The sequence below is a fragment of the Astyanax mexicanus genome, chromosome 10 (assembly GCF_023375975.1).
Source record: "Astyanax mexicanus isolate ESR-SI-001 chromosome 10, AstMex3_surface, whole genome shotgun sequence".
Classification (NCBI taxonomy): Eukaryota; Metazoa; Chordata; class Actinopteri; order Characiformes; family Acestrorhamphidae; genus Astyanax; species Astyanax mexicanus.
The window spans coordinates 5741272-5761995 of record NC_064417.1 but is presented as its reverse complement, the minus strand read 5'-3'; the positions used below and the strand labels follow the sequence as shown (position 1 = coordinate 5761995).

Below are 20724 nucleotides of genomic sequence, written 5' to 3'. Positions count from 1 at the left end.
TGGTCAAACATACTGTATGTAATATAAATGTGTGTGTGTGTGTACAGTGGGTGTACAGTGTGTGTTTATCAAAAATGTGTTTTGATATATGTTTTTCACAAAAAATGAGCCAATGCCAATGAGTTTGAGTTAAAAAACATATTTTTTTAGTATCATTTGATGAAAAATGAAAACGGGTCCCACAGACCCGAACACCACAAAAGGGTTAAATTAAAAATAGTAATAAAAATTACATGAACCTTCATAAGAAGCGTAGCTCTCTTGTGCATGAGCATCAGTTACACAGTGCTGTACCTGTAACTGTTTAGACAAACGTCAGATATGGGTCACATTAAAAAGACGGACTTTTGTGAGAAAATGGGATTTCACCTGCTGTGTGAACGTTGCCAAAGTGTCCCATAATCGCTCAGATCCAAGAGAGGATCTATTGGATTCCTCTGGAATGAGTAAAGGGTTGGACATGGCAGTTTGAGATACACCAGCAACCTGCCAACATGCACCACACCACAGCGCTGCACAAAACAAGAGGGGAATTTTAAAAGCAGTTTAAATCAAAGCTGGTCACTTAGTTACCCACTTTTACACCCAGAGATAAATTACAGGATGGTAGTGGACTGCACATGTGCTGACTTCTCCTCCTCTATCCTCTCTCTCTTTTCCTCTCTGTCTGTTTTAGTGGCTGTGAAAGTGCAGAGTGGCCTCTTATCTCCAGGTTTTACTGCTGGTGTGAGGCTAGGGAAGATAAGAGGTCTTTGCTTGGTGTAAAAATGAGTGGATGTTGGAGATGGAGGATCCCAGCCAGCATTTTCTGCTCATTTGTTTGATACCAGATAATAATTGAACTGTCTCCTATATATAGATTATTATTTTGTAACTCAGCTAATTCTTAACAGCAATAGGTTTAAAGCCAAATTAGGACATACTGTCTGTACACTATATTACCAAAAGTATCATGCGCTGGCCTGCATTGAGTTTGGTGATGTAAGGCTTGGACGGAGCTGTTCGGTCATAGAAACCCATTCCACAACGTGCTCTAAACTCTACTGTCCCTTAAGCTACATGAAGTTGGTGAACTCTGTGCACTATGCTCCTCAGCATCCACTGACCCCGCTCTGTTATTTTACACTGACAGAGCACAGAGTTGCTGTCGTTCCCAGTCTCTTCCAGAAGGTTGGCTTCGGAATATTTAGTAGTGAGTAGTGAAATGTCAATTTTATGACTGGATTTGTTGCTGCACAGGTGCTGCATCCTATCACTGTACCACAGTGATATACAGTGAATACCTTTGGCAGTAGTGTAGGTTGGGTTTGGATTAGTTAGGATTATGATTGAGGTTAAAATTTGGGAAAATTACAGTAATTTTAACGTTTGTTTAGTTCACTGTAAGTCTGTTTTAAGCATCTGCAAAGTTATTTGCTATTGTTGTAGAAGGACTGATCAGTAGCCATATGAAGTTGAATGTAGGTTTTACTGTAGGTTAGGTCTTAAATCTAATCTAAATCACATGTTTAAAAAAGTTAATGTAAAACTAGTGATGTGCATAAGTTTAGCATATTTTTGTTTTTAATTTACTTACTCTTTGTTATATCAGCCCTGTTTACTGATATATATGGAGCTACTGATCGGGCATGGTGTATTTATTTATTTTTGTTTCAAGTTAAAGGGACATGGTATCATTTTTTTTAGGTAAATAAGTGGTGCTCACCACATACTAAGTGGTGAAAACCAGATACTAAATTCTGATTACCACATACTAACTGTTAAGGACCAGTTAGTGTGTGCTGAATACCATATTTTAAGAAGTGATTACCACATACTGTAGTAAGACACTGATACTAAGCACCTGTTAGTAAGTGGTGTATCTTAGTGGGTGGTACTTACCACTTAGTATCTGTTGCTTAACACTTAGTGGCTGGTGTTTACCACTTAGTATCTGTTGCTCACCACCTAGTATGTGGTGCTCACCACATTAGCTGAAAAAATGAAAATTGTCATGTCCCTTCAGAAGCTCTGTATAAATGTATACAACTCAGGAAAAAAATAAGAGAGCACTTCAGTTTCTGAATCAGTTTCTCTGATTTAGTTTTTTTAATAGTTATATGTTTAAGTACAATTAACATTGTTGTTTTATTCTATAAATTACAGACAACATTTCACTCAAATTCCAAATAAAATGTAATCATTTAGAGCATTTATTTGCAGAAAATGAGAAATGGCTGAAATAACAGAAAAGTTTTTAGATCTCAAATAATGCAAAGAAAACAAGTTCATATTTATAAAGTTTTAAGAGTTCAGTAATCAATATTTGGTGGAATAACCCTGTTTTTCAATCACAGTTTTCATGCATCTTGGCATGTTCTCCTCCACCAGACTTACACACTGCTTTTGGGTAACTTTATGCTGCTTTACTCCTGGTGCAAAAATTTAAGCAGTTCAGCTTGGTTTGATGGCTTGTGATCATCCTTCTTCCTCTTGATTATATTCCAGAGGTTTTCCATTTTGGTAAAATCAAAGAAACTCATTATTTTTAAGTGGTCTCTTATTTTGTTCAGAGCTGTATTTACTTGTTGGACTGCAGGAAGTAACACTGAGTATTGAAATGATCACTCGAGTGCAATTGTATGAAAGTAGTTAGCAAAGCCGAACTAACTAATAACTAAAAAACTAATACTAAAATGTGATGCATATAACTACTATGTATGTACAACAATGCAATATTTCAGAATTTTAGATATTGTGGCCTTAAATAAAGAAAAAAAAGCTTAAATTATGTACAAAACAAATCATGTTCAACTGTACTAAATATAAATGCATCCTCTCAGGGTAATATATCTTGCTTTCATTGCTTATAATGAATGCAGAGGGGAGGGGCGGGGTCTTGGCTCAGCTGATGGAATGCAGTCTGTGTACTGTATTAAATGAGCGAGTAGATTCGTACCAGGGCCCCAGCATCCAACATCATCTACAGCCATTACTGCATTACCCCCAGAGACCTCACCCCACCTTTACACTTTCCCTCACCTCTCTTACTTACCTGTTGGTTTGGGAAGACATATGGTCATTTCAGCTTCCACTAGTGCATTAGTGAATTTATATTCCATAAATGGTAGGAAATGGATTTCCAGATACATTCTAAACCAGACTTGCACTAATGTGCATTCACAAGAGACTGCCAGAGCACATTCACGTGTGTTATGGCTGATTTTGGAAGTTTCTTATCTCTGATCCTGAAAAGACTTTTCGACTCATTTGAGTGATTAGTCCATTAATAAAGAATAGGCCAAAACAGGGTATGAATTATGAATTAGTGAGTTTCCGTGATCATTTGGGCTAAAATAATGATAGATTGTTCAAAATGAAGTAGCTTTACATGGTTATTTAAGCGTAGTCATTAAGGCTGCATGATAATGGAACATTTTTACATTGCAAATGTTTTTTTTTTTCGGCGATATATATTGCGATATTAAACAATGCAGGACCCATGACATCACCAGCTCCAACCTGGACCGATCAAGATCTGAGTCAGCGTCGAGAAAAAAACAGCAAAACAGCAGTAATCAGCCCTTTGATCAGGCTTTAAATGCCTTTTTAAAAGGTAAATAAGAGCGTTTGTTTTTCTGTGATTAAAAGAGTGAATTCAGCTGTAACTGTGCTGGACTGAGGTGCACAGCTTTCAACTTTCAACACGTGCTCACATTTACAAGCACGCGCTCAACCATGTGGATGGAGGTCATGGAGGTCACATCAGTTACCTCATGTTTACTCCTGCCCCCCCCCCCTCGCGTTCCCCTCCCCCTCATGCTTCTCAGGCAGCAGCCGCCTGTCACTTACACAGTCACAGAGACAGCGCTGTGTATCTACTTCTTGTGTCAAGAATCAAAACATTGCAACATGACATGTTTGATTTAATTGCCTTAAGTGACATTGCACGTCTTGTGATGTAACTATATAGTGCAGCCCTGTTAGTCATTGAAAAGCCACTTCTGGTTCCATTTAAGCGAAAAATATACGAAAAATACAGTTATTGACAAAAAAAAATAAGCCCCCAAGAACAGAGTGTTAAAATTTATTGCAACTTTTATATGTGGGCGTAATGATATACAGTGAGGTTAAAAAAAGTATTTGCCCCCTACAGATCTTTTGTTTTTGCTTTTGCTGTTATCATACTTACCAAAACCTAATAATTCTTGGTGGCAACAACTGCAATCAAGCGTTTGGGATAACTGGACTCTGTGGAGGGATGGTTTCTTTGCAGAATTGTTTTAATTCAGCCACATTGAAGGGTTTTTGAGCATAAACAACCTGTTTAAGATAATGCCACAACATCTTGATCAGACTTTGACTAGGCCACTGCATCCATTTTTAAAGTTTTGTGAGCCATTCCATGGTGGTTGTGCTGGTGAGCTTTGGATCATTGTCCTGCTACAGAACCCAAGTACACCTCAGCTTAATGTCACAAACAGATGGATGGACATTCTCCTTTAAGATTTTCTGTTAGAGAGCTGAATTCATGGTTCCATCAATTACAGAAAATTGTCCAGATCCTGAAGCAGCAAAGCAACCACAGACCATCACACTACCACCACCATGTTTAACTTTTAGTATGATGTTCTTTTTCTGAAATTACTTTTCAAATCACTTTTCAAAAAGTTCCACTGCTGTTCTACATATATTTACCTGTATTTCTCGATTGGCTATCCTGCAGAAAGTCCTGTACATTATGGAGACATTGCTCATATGTTCAATATTCTTGCTTTCTAATAATGAAATTAAGTATTCATTTATTGTATATTCATTTTTTATGCATTTTTGTTTTTACTGTGTTTTTGACTTCTATTGTGTTTTTATGTTTTTCTATTTTAGCACGTTGAATTTGTCCCTGTGTATGAAAGGTGCTATACAAATAAATTTGCCTTGGGTTACCAGGTCTTGCACCATTGTTTTTTACGTGTCCCATTTTCTCTTTTTCTTTTTCTCTGTATCCTTTTTCATTTATTTTCCTTCTTTCCTTTCTCCTTCTTTTTCCTATTTCAAATGAATGATCTTAAATCTGATCTCCTCCGAAGTATTTCCTCACATCTGGAATCTCCAAATTGTAATATATCCCTGTATCCGCAAATCTGCAGTAGAGACACTGCAGTAGGATAGTAGCGTATTGACCACTCCTACTTCCACAGAATCAGATCATGGAGCTATCTTTCTCGTTCACTCACTCGTCCTCTCAGCCCGTCCATCACCACACCTTTGTTCTTATCAGTGTCTGTGTTGTTTATCTAATCTAATCTAAACCCTAGAATGAGCACCCACCACAGGGTTTGTAGAGGTGGCAGTGATTCAGCCAGCTGCTCAGTCCAGTCAAGCAGTGGGAGGTGTTATTGGCCCGGAATCGGCCTGCAGCGTTTACAATCTCGTCTCAGTGTGAGAGCCTCTCTGTCCATTAGCTCCAAGCTCATCAGGGCACCGGTGTCCTGTTGTAAGGTCATTATGGCAACCCAGGAGTTTTCTGCATTGAAATGCTGTGTACTGTCCAGCACAGTTTGTGTAGTAAATAATGCATGGTCATAATATTGGGACCACCTCATGTGTGTTTTACACTTACTGTTCATCTTATCAGAAACCATCCCAGCTGACCACCAACGTCTATAGATGTTAAATTCAGCTTAAATGTTGGTCATGACGTCCGATGAACAAAACAATATGTCAGGCTATATCTAATACTGTGGTACATTGCAGGTCTAGAATTGCAAACTGTTGAACGTATGTTTCTCTGAAACTTTATTATCTTCCTTTTACCCTGTCCTTGAATGATCAGGACCCCACAGGACTTCCACACACAACAGAGTAGATATTATTTGTATTGAGCTCAGTGCTGGCCCTAGTCATTTGGATGTTCAAGTCAAGTCTAAAGTCTTTGTGTGGTGTGAGACGTGGTCAAGTCTCAAGTCTTTGTGTGAGGTAAGACTTGGTCAAGACTCAAGTCTTTGTGTGGGGTGAGACTTGGTCAAGTCTCAAGTCTTTGTGTGAGGTAAGACTTGGTCAATTCTTAAGTCTTTTTGTGGGGTGAAACTTGGTCAAGTCTCGAGTCTTTGTGTTGGGTGAGACTTGGTCAAGTCTCAAGTCTTTGTGTGGGGTGAGACTTGGTCAAGTCTGGAGTCTTTGTGTGAGGTGAGACTTGGTCAAGTCTTGAGTTTTTGTGGGGTGAAACTTGGTCAAGTCTCAAGTCTTTGTGTTGGGTGAGACTTGGTCAAGTCTCGAGTCTTTGTGTGGGGTGAGACTTGGTCAAGTCTCAAGCCTTTGTGTGGGGTGAGACTTGGTCAAGTCTCAAGTCTTTGTGCGGGGTGAGACTTGGTCAAGTCTCAAGCCTTTGTGTTGAGTGAGACGTGGTCAAGTCTTGTTTTTTGTGGAGTGAGACTTGGTCAAGTCTCAAGTCTTTTGAGCATGAGTCTGAAGTCTCTTTCTATATGTGTGTAACTTAAGTGCGACTCGAGTCAGAGATGCAGACTTGAGTCCCCATATCTGCTGCTGTTCCATGACGGAAATTCTGTGCAAATTTAAAAAATGTGTGATCTTAGATTTACTTCTAAATTGTTATTCTTCTAAATCCATGATAACAACGAGTTCTGAATTTATTTTGGAAATTTGTCTTGTGAAGCTGGATAAGGTTTGAGCTGGATGGAATAAAATTGTGCTTTCCAGGAGAGCATTTAAATACCCACTTGGATGTGAAAAATGGAAAAATAAGGCGGTGAATCAGCAGATTTGAGCATGTGAGTGAATCTCTTTGGAAGAACTTCAGAATTTGCTTAGCTAGAGCTGTTCATTTGGGAATTTCTGTGAAGATTCTCTTTGTGTGAGAGATAGGGTGGGGAAGGCATGGTCTCCTTAGAGGTCTCTGATTTGAGATGTCTGGTTTATCAACTGTAGGTTGATCATAGGGAAACATTTAGGTAGGCAATGAAGTTGTCCTGAACTCCATCATACGAAGAATAAAACCGTGAACTACAATGTCAGTAACAACTTTTGCCCTGATTTTAGCCCCGATTAAGGCTAAATGGTCTGTGGATTTTTCGCCAGTTGGAGTTAACAATGAACAATAAACTGTGCGTTGCAAAATTGACATCCTACTAAATCTACATCACTAAAATAGGACCCACTGAATGTGACCTGAATTACGAAATCTAATTCCAAACTTTAGGTTGTCTCATAGTCAGAATAGGCCACCTTAAAGAATATACAATTAAATGAGATTTTCTTTTATTAATTATACTGACATGCAATTTCACTGACATGCAATATCTAAATTGACCATGAAGTGTCACCTCAGAGGACAGCTTGGTATTGCCAACAGCTGTATAAGTTGTATGGTGTTATCTTCTGAGTGAGGCTGAACACTGGCCAGTGTGCTCATGGAAAGGCAACATAAGTTATCAGAGTTCAAGCTAAGCCTGATAGTGTCAGATGGATGGGACATTCCATTTCTGAAGTTCTGTGGGGATTTATCATTCTTTGGTCCACAGTGTCACATGGCATTATCACCCACAGTGCTGGGTAATGATTAGGGCTGCTCGTGACTGACCGTAGTCCCAACTAATCGATTATTGAATTCGTTTTACTTTTCACTTAAAGAGCAGCTAGTTGTCACGAATGAGAGGGATGGACGTAAGTACAGAAATAATATTTTTTCAATTTATTAAACAAACAAAATAAATTAAAACAGAACAGAAAACAAACACGGGCAACGCAAAAACGAAGAAAACAAAACTTAAAAGATTAATAAAACAAATCAAAACTTAACTAATGAAACAAGAAACTAACAAACTAGAATAAAACAAGGAATACAACATGAACAAACTAGTTCACAAAACAGACCTGGATTGAGAAAACACAAATACTCAGGAACACAAAATACAAAAGTGGTACAAATACATACAGACGGCAAGCATACAAAAGACTCGACACTCATACAAAGGGCTATTTATACACAAGGACAAAAGGTTACAACACTAATGGCTAGGGTGGGGCTAGGGCGGGGCCAGGGTGGAGACAGAACAATAACAAAACAATGCCATGTGCTCAAAAAAGCACATGGCTGGGAACACAAAACAGGAAACTAGGGCAGGAGCACAGAAAACCAAAAGAGGGAAAAACACAGGACAGACATGGGCTAAGGTGTGACACTAGTAGTGTGGTAATGTAGTGGTGTTACTTTTTATTTATTAAAGTCTATCAAATTAAGATGTGACTTATGATTAATTTATTATTATTCTGGTCACAATAAAGGTGAAGGAAACGGCCCTGCTTGGCAACCGTGGCCCATGCCGATGTTCTGATCTGAATAACATACAGACATCATACACACATCTTTGTGATATCGAAACTCAGCAATTGTTTCTTCTCTGAAACAGTTAGCATGGGGGCTAACACGCTCTAAGCCTACTGCAGCCTTAGACTTGAGTAAACAATATCTATAATCCACATATCATATTAAAAACCTACCCAATCTATCAACAGTGCCATCAATCTGTTATTAAACATTAGTCATTAATTCAGCTCGGAAACCACCAGTTGACCCATATTTTGGGCTTCATAATAAAAGTCCCCAGGCCAGATCATAATCATTAAAAGAGGTATAGTAAAAACATAAAATTTGAATAGATATTATTTTTAGTCAATGCTGTTTTATTATACTTCATTTTAAGCAGCTGGTAGATTTTATTATTACAGAGCATTATTTTAGGGGAATAAAGGTCTATAAATGGCCTAGGGTTCTAAGATATACACATTATTTACTGCATTTTTAACTGACTGATGTTCATTACAGTATTACAGGCAGCTGCCTTTACTTTGATCCAAGTGGAAGTGTGATACTCAAAAACAAGGAGTCAGGGTACAAATGAGAACTGGAATCGGGCCTTTATGTGCCTCCACCTATATAGCAAGTGAATGGGAACTGACCATGACAACATACAAATTTTATTAAAAATGACATACAGTAATTTAGTATAAAATAATAATTCCAATACTACTATCGTACTACTACTACTTACATTACAATCATGATATGTACCATCTTACATGTACAGGGAAAAAAAAGCCCTCCATTTCCAGCCCACTCCCCCCCTCCATCCTACTGCTGCACATTCTGATCATTCCTTATGTATATCTACATATCTACATCCCCCTCCATAAGTACACTTTCACAACATCCGCACATGATAAAAAAAAATGACCAATGTTTGACTGTGAAAATGAATTCCAGTTCAAAAGTTGACGTAAGGAAAAATCACTGCTACATTTTGGGAATTCCCTTCTTCCCTTCTTCCTCCAGACCACCATTATCACAAAGTCCAGACCCTCCAGTCATGGTCATTTCACAACCATGCTTCATTGTTAACATTTCATCTACTACAAAAAAAAAAAAAAAAAAAACCCAGCCACCGCCTCCGACCCCCATTTTTAAAGATCTCCAGTTTAGTTCCTACACTAAGATGAGACCAATGGCTCATTTAATTTAAGTGGCACGTTTGAACAAAGTGTCCAGTGCGAGTGGACTGTGCCGAAGTTACAAAAAACAGCCTCCCCGCCTTCAAAGGCCAGGCAGCCCAAATCTGGGACAGAGATTAAGCGCTGTCACTCTGAGATATAGCGGGGCTTTTCTCTCTGAGTAATAGGGTGGAGAGGCTCGCTAATTTACACAGCACTGGGGGCCAAGCAAATTGTTTGAGGAAGAATAGAGGTAGACGTCCTCAGCTAGAGCTTCGCATCAAGATGAAATATCATCAGATAGCTGTGCATTCCTAAGGTCCAGCTTTAATGCAGAGTATGTGCTTTTGAAGAGCTCCATTTGTTGCGTCTACAGAACCTTAAGCTGATCTAGGTCTCCTCCAGATCATGCAGCTTCTCCAGGGCAGACTAAAATGAACCTACACAGCAAAATTGACAGTGTCAAATTAACTCTGTAAGATTTTAATTTAACACTGTCCTGGATAACATATGGTCCAACTCACTATAGTGTTAAAATAACTCTACCACAATTAAAGTTAAAATATTAGAGTTAATTCAACACCATATGGAATCACATATTAACCCTATGTAACTCTCATCAGTGTTAATTCAACACTGTATGGTTGTACAACAGGGTAAAACAACAATTGTTGATTACTTCTCATTTTTGTGTATTTTCTGACTTTCACCCAAAAAACTGTATACCAGAGTATCTATAAAAATGTGAACTATACCATAGAATAAATTACCTTTTTATACTATCTAAACTTTATTTAGAACAAGAGAGACCATCAAAACCTGCCAAAAAAGCAGTGGTTATCCCATAATAACACAATAACTCTTAGATGGAGACCCTTATCCACCATCCAACCCAACAACACCAAGAGGGTGAATAACGCTCCATCAGGGGAACCACCACAACTAAACTAATCCACACACACACACACACACACACACTCACACACACAGCAGAATTAAGAGGCGGAGCCTGTTAGAGTTGAATTTTAACTCTAAATAATAATAACACCATCTCTGTGGATTGTTTATCACTGAGGGTTATTAGAAAAACTCCCAGAGAGTTAAAACATGTTTACACTGTGATTTTAACTCATTGGATTTTACTGTGTAGACAAACCCAACTTTTACCTCAACAATAAAGAGAACATAGAATAAAATAACATTGTTGTTTCCTTAAATAAACTGCTGGTATACCTTCACAGCATGAACACAGAATCAGTATTATCTGCTAAGACACGCAAAAGCGCCACGCTGTTAAAATATCAACACACCAAAGTCCAAGCACACATGGCTCTTAAAGGCAATGGCACGAGACAGAGTGATTGGTTTATTTCACATTACGCCCAAAGAATAATTAAAATAATTAATTCAGTAGTTTTACATGTTTCAAACCACGCAAGGCATATTTTTTTATGCCCTCACAAAACCAAAAACACACCAACACACCCTAAATTCAGCTTCACAGTGTGGTATTGACATCTCGTATATAGATCTGGGGGCCAAGCAAACTGTTTGAGGAAGAATAGAGGTAGACGTCCTCAGCTAGAGCTTCACATCAAGATAAAATATCATCAGATAGCTGTGCATTCCTAAGGTCCAGCTTTAATGCAGAGTATGTGCTTTTGAAGAGCTCCATTTGTTGCGTCTCCAGAACGCTAAGCTGATCTAGGTCTTCTCCAGATCATGCAGCTTTTCCAGGGTGCTTCCAGAGTCAAGCGAACTACAACCAAAGTCTCCAAAAAGTTAGAAAAACAACACGAAAATAGAAGCACATCTTTTTTTGGTCTTTGCTCCTTTGTCTTGCTTTGTTTCTCGTCCCAGAGCAGCTGAGGAATCTGAAGGAATTCGAGCCGAGATAAGGAAAACGGGTTATGAGTGATTGGTCATATTTTTTTCTTCATTAGCGCTGTTATTATAATCCTGCGCTCCTTAAGCTCGTCATGTGATTCCTGGCAGATGGAGTAAGGGCAGTAGGACGTTCATAAGTTACACTAGGTCAGTGTCTTTAAAGGGGAACTCCACCCAAACTCAGTATTTCTTTCACACTAGCAGCATAAAAAAGTGTGATTCTTTAGTTTACAACCCCCAGCCCCCCCGCCCCCCCCCCCAAAAAAAAAAACACACAGTACAGAAAACAGTACAGTAACTAAGTGAACTTTTTAAATTACAATATGTTCAAATATCTGTATTACATTAATATTTATTTATTAATATCTAATTTTTAAGCACAATAAGCACGGCTGGTAGATTTTATTATTACAGAACATTATTTTAGGCCCAGGGTTCTAAAAGGTTACATTATTTACTGCATTTTTTACTGACTGATATTCATTACAGATTGCTGCCTTTACTTGGCAGAATAAAACTACACTTTTTAAATAAAGTTTTTTTTTTTTTTTAAATAAAGAAAGGTCCAAACAAAAAGTCTAGATCAGATTCATGATGTGATTTTAAGCTGCAGAATTGTTCACAGGTCGTCTATTCTAATGATGGATCTTTTTATCTGAACAAAAAGTACACGCCCCTTTGCTGAAATGACTAATCACTGGTGTGCAGAAAGTGATCCTGAAACGAATGAAAATCTTGTGGTTAAATAAAGGCCAAAACAAACTGTACCAGATTGTTGCTGATGTCAACAGTTTAATTATAAAAAAGAAAGATTATCAGTAACATACTGTATATGCTCATATGACACAGATAAAACACACAGTTTAAGAAAAAAAAAATGAACAAACAACTCTGAGTAGTTTTCACATTTCCTGTCTTTGCTGATGTGAGTCACATTTTCCATAAAAAAAGATGTTTTTTTTTTTCTTTTTCTTGTTCCAGCTGTGGACTGACAGTAATATTTACAACTTGACCACAAACCATAGTCACAAAGCCAGTGTGACCTCATAATTTAACCGTTTATGGTTAAAGAGAGAGGCTATTTACAAACGGCACAGACAAGAACTTCAGCGATTATATCATTACATAATGATTGGCCTTTTAATACAAACCTTATGGCACAGAGATGAGCTACAATATAATGCAGTGGGTTGCTGGTATGCAGTTTATTAAAAGGGGAAATGCTTGTGCCATTAATTTACAAAAAAAACAAACAATAATAATAATAAATTAGTCCCAAACTTTCTAAGAGCTTCTACCGTAAATATAACGTGCACATATGACTCTTTACATCTCAAAAGCACTAGCAAATTACAGAAGATGACAGATGATGCCTTTCCAAACCAGTACTGAAGTGTTGACTGGTCCTGAGCAGAGAGAGGATGCTACACATATCTGCATATCTATCACATGTTCTCAGATAAGGTTCCACTAATAATAATTGTCATAGCAAAGAAAAAATGTTTTAAGTTTATGCTTATTGTGAACATTGTATAAAATCATTATAAATTCAATAAGATCATTCAAACTGATTTGGTGTGAAATAATAAATTGGAGAGAAACATTATAGTGATTATAGTGATAACAGAGGTGATATGAACCATATAGACATTTTATTTACTATACAAAAGTATTTTATTTTATTTTATTTTTTTTTTCAGTTGTAAGTTGTATAGGACATTATCTAGACGTTTTCATGCCAGGTAATGTCAAAATACTGTAAGTCTGTATAATATACACTGCCTGGCCAAAAAAAGGTCTGGATTTAAGTAAGTAAATGATGTGGGGTTGATGCTGCAGTTGGTCTGCAGGTCTGGGTTCAGCAACAGTATGTGCTGAAAGAATGAGATCAGCTGACTACCTGAATATACTGAATATAGGCCAGGTTCTTCCATCCATGGATTTATTATTCCCTGATGGCACGGTCATATTCCAAGATGACAATGCCAGTATTTATGGGGCTGGAATTGTGAAAGAGTTTCAGGTTTAGGGAGCGTGAGATCATCATTTTCACACATGGATTGAGAGAGAGTTCACCACAGAGTCCAGATCTTAACCTCATTGAGAATCTTTGGGATGTGCTGGATGGAGAAGAGCTGCTTTGTGCAGCGGTCAGACTCTACCATCATCAATGCTGCTGCTGCAAGATCTTGGTGAAAAATTAATCCAGCAACACTGGATTGAAATAAATCTTATAACATTGAAGAAGCTCATTGCAATCAAAGCTAAAGATGGTCCAACAACATATTATAGTGTGTGACATTTTTTTTGGCCAGGCAGTGTATATCTGAGCAGATATTTTTTTCCTTATTCTGCCATAGAAACACTTGCTTTCATAAGCCAACATAAATAGTGTTTAAATAAGAATATAAAACCCAAGTCTCGGGCATGTTGCCATATATTTCATATAACCATTACTGTGAAGGCATTTTAGACATGTAGTTCAATTCATCACCACTGTGAACACTTCTGATTCGCTGATTCTGTTTCTCTAGAATAGAATATTTCACACCAAATCACATTCTGAATGAGCTTTTTCATTTTTGATGAATAACTGATTCTCTTTTTCCATTTTAGCACATAAGGGCTCTTGTATCAAATGGCTTCAGATCATAGGGGGCCTGTCACAATAATTACCTTATTAACTTATCTTACAATTTATGGACATGACCTTAATTATTTTATGCTCATGTCAATATTGCCCATTGTGTTTGCTTAGCAAAAAGAGTCAATTAATGTGAGTAAAACTGTATTTTTAATTTAATTATGATTTATTTATTTATTTAGGATATTTAATCAGTTATATTTCAATTATAATGTCAGACCTCTCCTTATAATTTAAAAGTTTATTGTTGTTTAAAGTAATATGTGAATTGTACTGTTAAGCATAAAATGACAATAATATAGTTTTTTTTTTTGGCTGTTTATGGGACAATGTATCATCCATATAGATTTGGTTATTGTGACAGGCCTAGATCAGGGGTAAGATATAAAGTGGAACTCAGATGATCACAAAGTCAGGCTTGTTACTTACTGTATTACATTAATTGGTTAATTCTGAGCCTTACATAAATTCAGTTAAGTGTGTTGAGAGACAGAGGGATTAAATTCTGCATATTCATGGTCCTCTAGGACTGTAGTTTAACATGTGACAGCAGAACCAGCTTATATGGTTGGTGGCAGGTCCTTCATATGGCCAGCTGTAGCTTGGTCAGGTTCCTTTGGTGCATGTTGTGGTGCCGGACGAGCTCGTCGGATCTGGCGAACTTCTTCTGGCAGTTTGGCCACCTGCAATTAAAGGGCTTCTCACCTGAGTGTGGAGAACGAGAGAGAAGAGGAGTTTAGATTGGTCAGGGGTGTAGAGGAACATATGTGAGGTAAAGGAAGTGCATTTAATCATTTATCAGTAAAAAGTTCAAATACACGTTTCTAAATGAATATATATATATATATATATATATATATATATTTTTTTTTTTTTTAAACTTTTCCAATTGTCACTGTCATAAGAATAAAACACTGAAAGACCTGAAGTACTTGGATTGAGATTTTATTATATTAACATATCAAAAAATAGATGAGCTTCTTTATTTTTTGGCTTTTTTAGGTGCCTCATTCAAACAAATATAACCAAAATAGAGCATACATTAATATACGGATGCTCGTATAAGTACTTGCTTTTTAGATAAAAAGAAAATATGATCCGGTTCTGGTTAATAGAGCATGTTTGTTGCTGCCTCTTCTAACCGGCTTTTATATTTTTATATTATTTTACCCCATTCTGCACTATTAGCTTTTATTTTTTTGTTTATTGTCCACAGTTTACATCTTTGCAAATTTGCACTGCTAAATTATTATATAACTGCATTTTTGCACTGTTCTCTGTACGACTGACATCAGCCATCTTCACAATATGTACAGCATGTACTGAACACTGTACATTGTTTTTTTTTGCACTACCTCCATTACACAGACACTAAAGGACTCTACTTTTATACATTTATATATATATATATATATATATATATACAGTATATATATATATATATATATATATATATATATATATCTGTATCTTCTTTTGTAACTTCTGTGTTTCTATAATATCCTTCTTTTGTAACTTCTATATCCTATATATATCTGCTACTGGATATACAGGATCAATAAAGAATCTATAACTGCTTTAATCTTTAGAAAAAGACCATCTACATAATAATCTAAGCTGAAGGTCAATATATTGTGTTTAAGTCATATTTTAAATAACTAATAATTTCTGATGATCTATGATAAAAAAAAAACGGCTCATTTAATGCACAAAAACATACTTTTTCAACGAAAAGAGCTAATCTGTTTACTGGCTATGGCAGAAGCAGAGGAGAATCACTCAATGTGGATCCAGAATATATTTTTTGTGCATTATTGAGTCAAATGCTAAAAACTGTTCATGATTTTTTATCTAATTTTATTAGTTGTTTAAAAAATATGAAACAGTTACAGTTTTTTTAAACAGTAATGTGATCTTCAGTATTCAATTAATTTGGTCTTTCTCTTTTTAGAGAAGTCTGGAATTGTGTGGCTGAAACATATCTACCCAGCAGTGTTAGTGAACAGAGTTTTCTATTAGGACTCGGATTATTCAGTACATATGTTGCCATTTAGTTAAAAACATGCTAAGAAAGGCCTGTCAGCTAAAATACAGGTATGCACATATATGTATTTAGTTTTTGGTGTCTATGTGTGCTTACATGAGCGCTGTCCTGTCCATGTTTTGGCTATATTATCTTATTTTAGTTCTTATGACAGTAACAAAATCTTTAACTTATAACAAAAAAAAAATCCTTATTATTTTATTTATATGTATTTATAATACATTTATTTATCCACTACAGGCTTACATGTTTCATAAACATTAGTGAGGGTACAGAACTTGAAAAAGAGTTTGAAAAAATAAAAGTTTTACGCACTTGTTTTACCTGTATGAGTCCGGGTGTGGGTCTTAAGGTGGTCTGACCGTGAGAACTTTCTCTGACATGTCTCACACTGGAAAGGTTTAACACCTACGTGCGCACACACACATATAGACACAGACACACACACACACACACACACACACACAAAGAGAGAAAGGGTGTAGGCTACAATAGAGGCGGCAGACTAATAGAAGAGTATCAAATCTCTCTTAAACAAAGTGTAGAGCTGGATAGATGATCCGTTAGAGTGCCCTGCCAGTGATACGCTGACGTGAAGCAATATATCGGCAACACTTTAGTTGACAGGCTGTGAGTCTTATAGGAAATTACAAGACATTTTCAGTCCTTCATTGACATTTTCTCACAGTTTTAACACACTTTAGAACACTGTAATAAACGTTTTGGCTGATATGTGCTGTGCTATGTCACTGTGCTTGAGTATATTATTAGGTGGCGTAAATGTTGGCCAGTTAGCATATGGTCATTTGTACTAGCATTAATGACTTGTGTATAATATAATATAAACAAGTGCCATAAGAATCGAGTCACTGTGCAAATACAGTAATATGAGTGCTTATTATGAGCTATTGGGTAAAAGCTGTAATCTTGAGAACAGTGTTTCTCTCCTCAGTCTTTTACCGAATTATGATCTAAACAGCAAGAACAGGAGGGAGGAAAAGGAGGAAATAGAGAGCAGATGAGAATAGTGAAGGCAAACCTGTGTGTCTCCTCTGATGCCTCTTCAGCTGGTCTGACCGTGAGAATCGCCGGCCGCAGTCTGTATAGTCACACTGGTAGGGCTTCTCACCTTCAAAAGTATCAGATTAAGAGTTAATTTGTACTTTATTTGATCCATTCTTCCCCAGAAATTCTAATTTTGCTGCAAAGCAATGTCTGAACTTGGGAATGTGGAGATTCTGTGCCCTGCATGCACAAGGTCACGGTTGTTTCTAGGATTCAAAACAGCAACCCTCTTGTGTATTGTAATTTGTAGGATCCCTAAATAGTGTAGTGTAAGACTAGACTAGTGTATCATACTAAGAAAAAGTATTTTTTAGTGTTCAATTTAGGTAAACTGCAACAAAACTAACTCTTAGCAAGTGAAATTGTCTACATTTAAGGCAATAAATCTTTTTTTCTTCTCTGATAAGACTTTTTGTCTTACTAAGCATTGTGAGTAAGTTCGATTATTTTGCTTATTTTAGGGATAATTATCTTAATCATTCTTACTTAGAATTTGTACCTTATTTTAAGTTATCTGAACTCAAAATAAGCACAATCAAGCAGCAATCAAGTTATTCTGATTCTTGTGGCCAAAAACAGTCACTTTTTTGCTTGATTTAGGTGTTACTTCACTCATTTTGAGACTTTGCCCTTGCTTTTTGTAAGAAATCTTACTAAGAAAATTTTGCTTACCCCATTGGCATATTTTTTTTGCTTAATATGCATATATTTGTCTTAATTTGCTAGTTTTTGCCAATGGATTTTTTGCAATGTAATATTTTCTCAAAATATGGAGTAAAATCTCCCCAAACAAAGTGAGAGCAAATTGTTGCATTAAATGTAGCTCATATAGCAGGATTTTTTTTATATCCCAAGATGCACTGCATTCTAGAGTTAAACCATTATTAACTTTATGAATTTACTAGAAAAATACAGGAACTATAACTACTTGGGAGCTATTTTAGCGATCTATAATGCACCAGTGAATCATGAAGATCGTGCAGCTGGTTTTAGAGTGTGTCTTTGGTATCTTAAGGGCGCAAAAAATACACCTTGTGTGGTTTAAAAAGCGCAAAAGGCATGTACTAATTATCTCAATTAATCATGGGTTTGTTTTGGGCATAGCGTGAAATAAACCAGTGTGCCAGCTGTCATTCAAGAGCCAGGTGAGCTCTGACTTTGGCACGTTCATATCTTAACAGCGCTGCACTTTTGTGCGTCTTAGAAGAGGATACTGACCTGCACTTTCCCTCTGTGAGGATACACCAGCAGCACATTTAAGTGAACAGCAAGGTGTTAGATAGCAACAAAGATCACAACATGCCTTGCACAGAGTGTATGATAGGGCCCCTTATACTAATGTGTTCTTCAAGAATAATACAAGTTCGTTTTAGTGCAGTGTATGGTCGTGTAGCTCTCTGTACCTGTGTGTTTGCGACTGTGCATCTGTAAGTGAGACAGTTTGAAGTAGCGCTTGTTGCAGCCTGGATAAGCACACATAAATGGCCTCTTCTCATTGGTTTCTGAAGAGCGTACAATGGCAGGAGTGATGCCCGGTACTCTTCTCACATCCTACAACACAGTGAATACAGTTAGAAGCTAGTAGTCAGATTAACATTAAAAACACCCTACAGATGGACAGTTCTGGTGCACTGAGCAGTTCAGTGATTTTCCTGTCCTAACACACCTGCTGCTTCAATTAGGAGATAAAAGTAAATGAGATTTGTACTAAACTAACAACTGAAAAGCACATTGCATAAACATGTAATTATCATATTTAGATCAGAATCATGTTTGTAGAAGATGTGTAAATGTGAAAAAAACTTTAAATTGGTGAAGAACCTTTATATCAGGTGATTTTAAGGGCCTTATTTGCCAATATGTTCCTATAAATTCCTATAAAATGTTTTGAACTGTAGAAGTGTTCACATTTATGTGCTTATAATGATGGATCCCATTGTCCTCATAACCTAAATAAGTCACAAATAAAAAAAAACATAAATGAATCAGATGACAATAAGATAATTAATCTTTGTGAAAACTGGGATTATAAGTGAGGTTAAAGCAGAAATTTGTTATTTGCAACAGTTAATGATTGAGGTCTTTGGTTTTTTATAAAAAAAAAAAGTGGTTCTTCTATGGCTTCACTCAAAAATCCATTTGAAATACCTTTATTTTTAACCCTCCTGTTTAAACTTGTTTAAAGAACAACATTTATAGTTGAAAAAAGTGTCTGACATTGGAGTAGCCAAAAGTGCACATCACTGCTCAACATCACTACAGCACCAAAACAGAAATGGCCTGATGCAGCTGAGGCTGTGGTGCTTCTTATCCCTGAAAAAAAGGAAGGTTAGCACACCAAGAGCTCATTATTGCAGAATTAGCAGTGAAATGATCGCCGGGATTCACCCATGCCTACCGATTTAGTCGCCAAATGGGAGCAGTTAGTCACGGATGTTAGGCAGACCCTATTCCAGTGCTCCCCTCCCCCAGCCCTCATTTGCCCACCGTTAGAGCCCATCTGCTCTTAATTAGCTAGCGCTTAGCATAATGGCGTTTTGAGTACGCTGGTGTGGTAATGAATAGGTGGTAAGTGCTATTGATAAGTAAATTACTAAAGTGTTTTATGGCTGTACTGCCAGACTTATCTATTGACCCCATGGGAATGATAACACAGCGGTCAATGCCATGGTGGCAATGCGGGGCTTTGTGTTCGCATGATATGCTTTCATAGGCTATGGAAATTATTTATTTATTATCTGTGTTTAATATGCTGATTGCATGGTTGTTTAAATTGCATTCATTTGCATAGATTGTTTTTTACCAGAAGGAGGTCAAGTACCCTAGCTTTAATGTTAGGAGGACTCAAGTGCTGGTAAAAGAAAGTAATAAAAAATTAGTATAAATAGTATAAAATATCAGGTCAAAAGAACTAAACTGGTAACTTCTTTCTACATCTGTTGTCTATTCAAATATGAGCTGTGAGAATTTGTGTATAAGTGTATAAGACTGATAAGTCTTATGAGTGCTAAACCTCAAATATGAGAGGTGTGAGTAAAAGCAGAGAACTCAAAAAAGAGATCCAGAAAATCAACCCAGAAATTATGATGTCAATGTTAATAAGTACAATTCTACTCTATTTTATAAATTCTTTATTAGAAAATATACTTAAGTGGAAACATAGGTGTTATTATTATTTGTGAAAGTGCTTGTAAACGTACTAATTCCCCTTAAGTACTTTTGGGAAACTACCCACCTCTGCTTATTATATCACACAGTTTTCCTCGAGTTTATGCTGGACTGCTTAATGCTTTCTGAAACGTCGAGCGCAGAGTGGAAGAAGAACAGGCAGATCTCAATGAGACGCCAGCTCTGGAGAATCTCCGCTAGCACTGCTTTAAGACCCCTGACAGACATTAATTAGGACCTAATGATTTATTAGCATGCGCCGGCGAATGGAAACTGTAGCTTTATTGCTAATGGACTTTTTTAAAAAAGTGATTCTTCTTCTCTTTTCATCCTAAAATGCCTTTTAAACGTCTCAAATGTTCTGGCAGGCCCCTGCTTCCTCTCACACGGCCCGTCCATTGCGTCAGGACGTTTTTTTTTCTCTCCTGCTTAA

The 20724-nt window shown here is 36.9% G+C and overlaps 1 protein-coding gene and 1 long non-coding RNA gene across 4 annotated transcripts in view; both read right to left on the bottom strand.

Moving 5' to 3' along the window:
* Positions 1–20724, bottom strand: part of wt1a (WT1 transcription factor a) — a 331319-nt gene that overhangs the window by 292559 nt on the left and 18036 nt on the right. The window contains exons 6-9 of one of the 3 annotated variants that reach the window (XR_007440874.1): positions 18527–18674; positions 17098–17187; positions 16374–16466; positions 13467–14719 (exon numbers count right to left, since the gene is read on the bottom strand). Coding sequence is in view for 2 of the 3 variants with exons in the window: in XM_007228319.3 (XP_007228381.1) it covers positions 14598–14719; positions 16374–16466; positions 17098–17187; positions 18527–18674 (453 nt within the window). In the remaining variant the exon portion in view is untranslated. Of the gene's footprint in view, positions 1–12137; positions 14720–16373; positions 16467–17097; positions 17188–18526; positions 18675–20724 lie in introns of those variants that run through there. The other 2 variants (XM_007228320.3, XM_007228319.3) reach the window with 2 other exon arrangements.
* The window catches only part of LOC125804712 (uncharacterized), a 162574-nt gene continuing 153987 nt past the window's right edge, over positions 12138–20724 (bottom strand). Inside the window, exon 2 of the long non-coding RNA XR_007440875.1 lies at positions 12138–13168. This is a non-coding gene — a long non-coding RNA (uncharacterized LOC125804712). The remainder of the gene's footprint in view (positions 13169–20724) is intronic.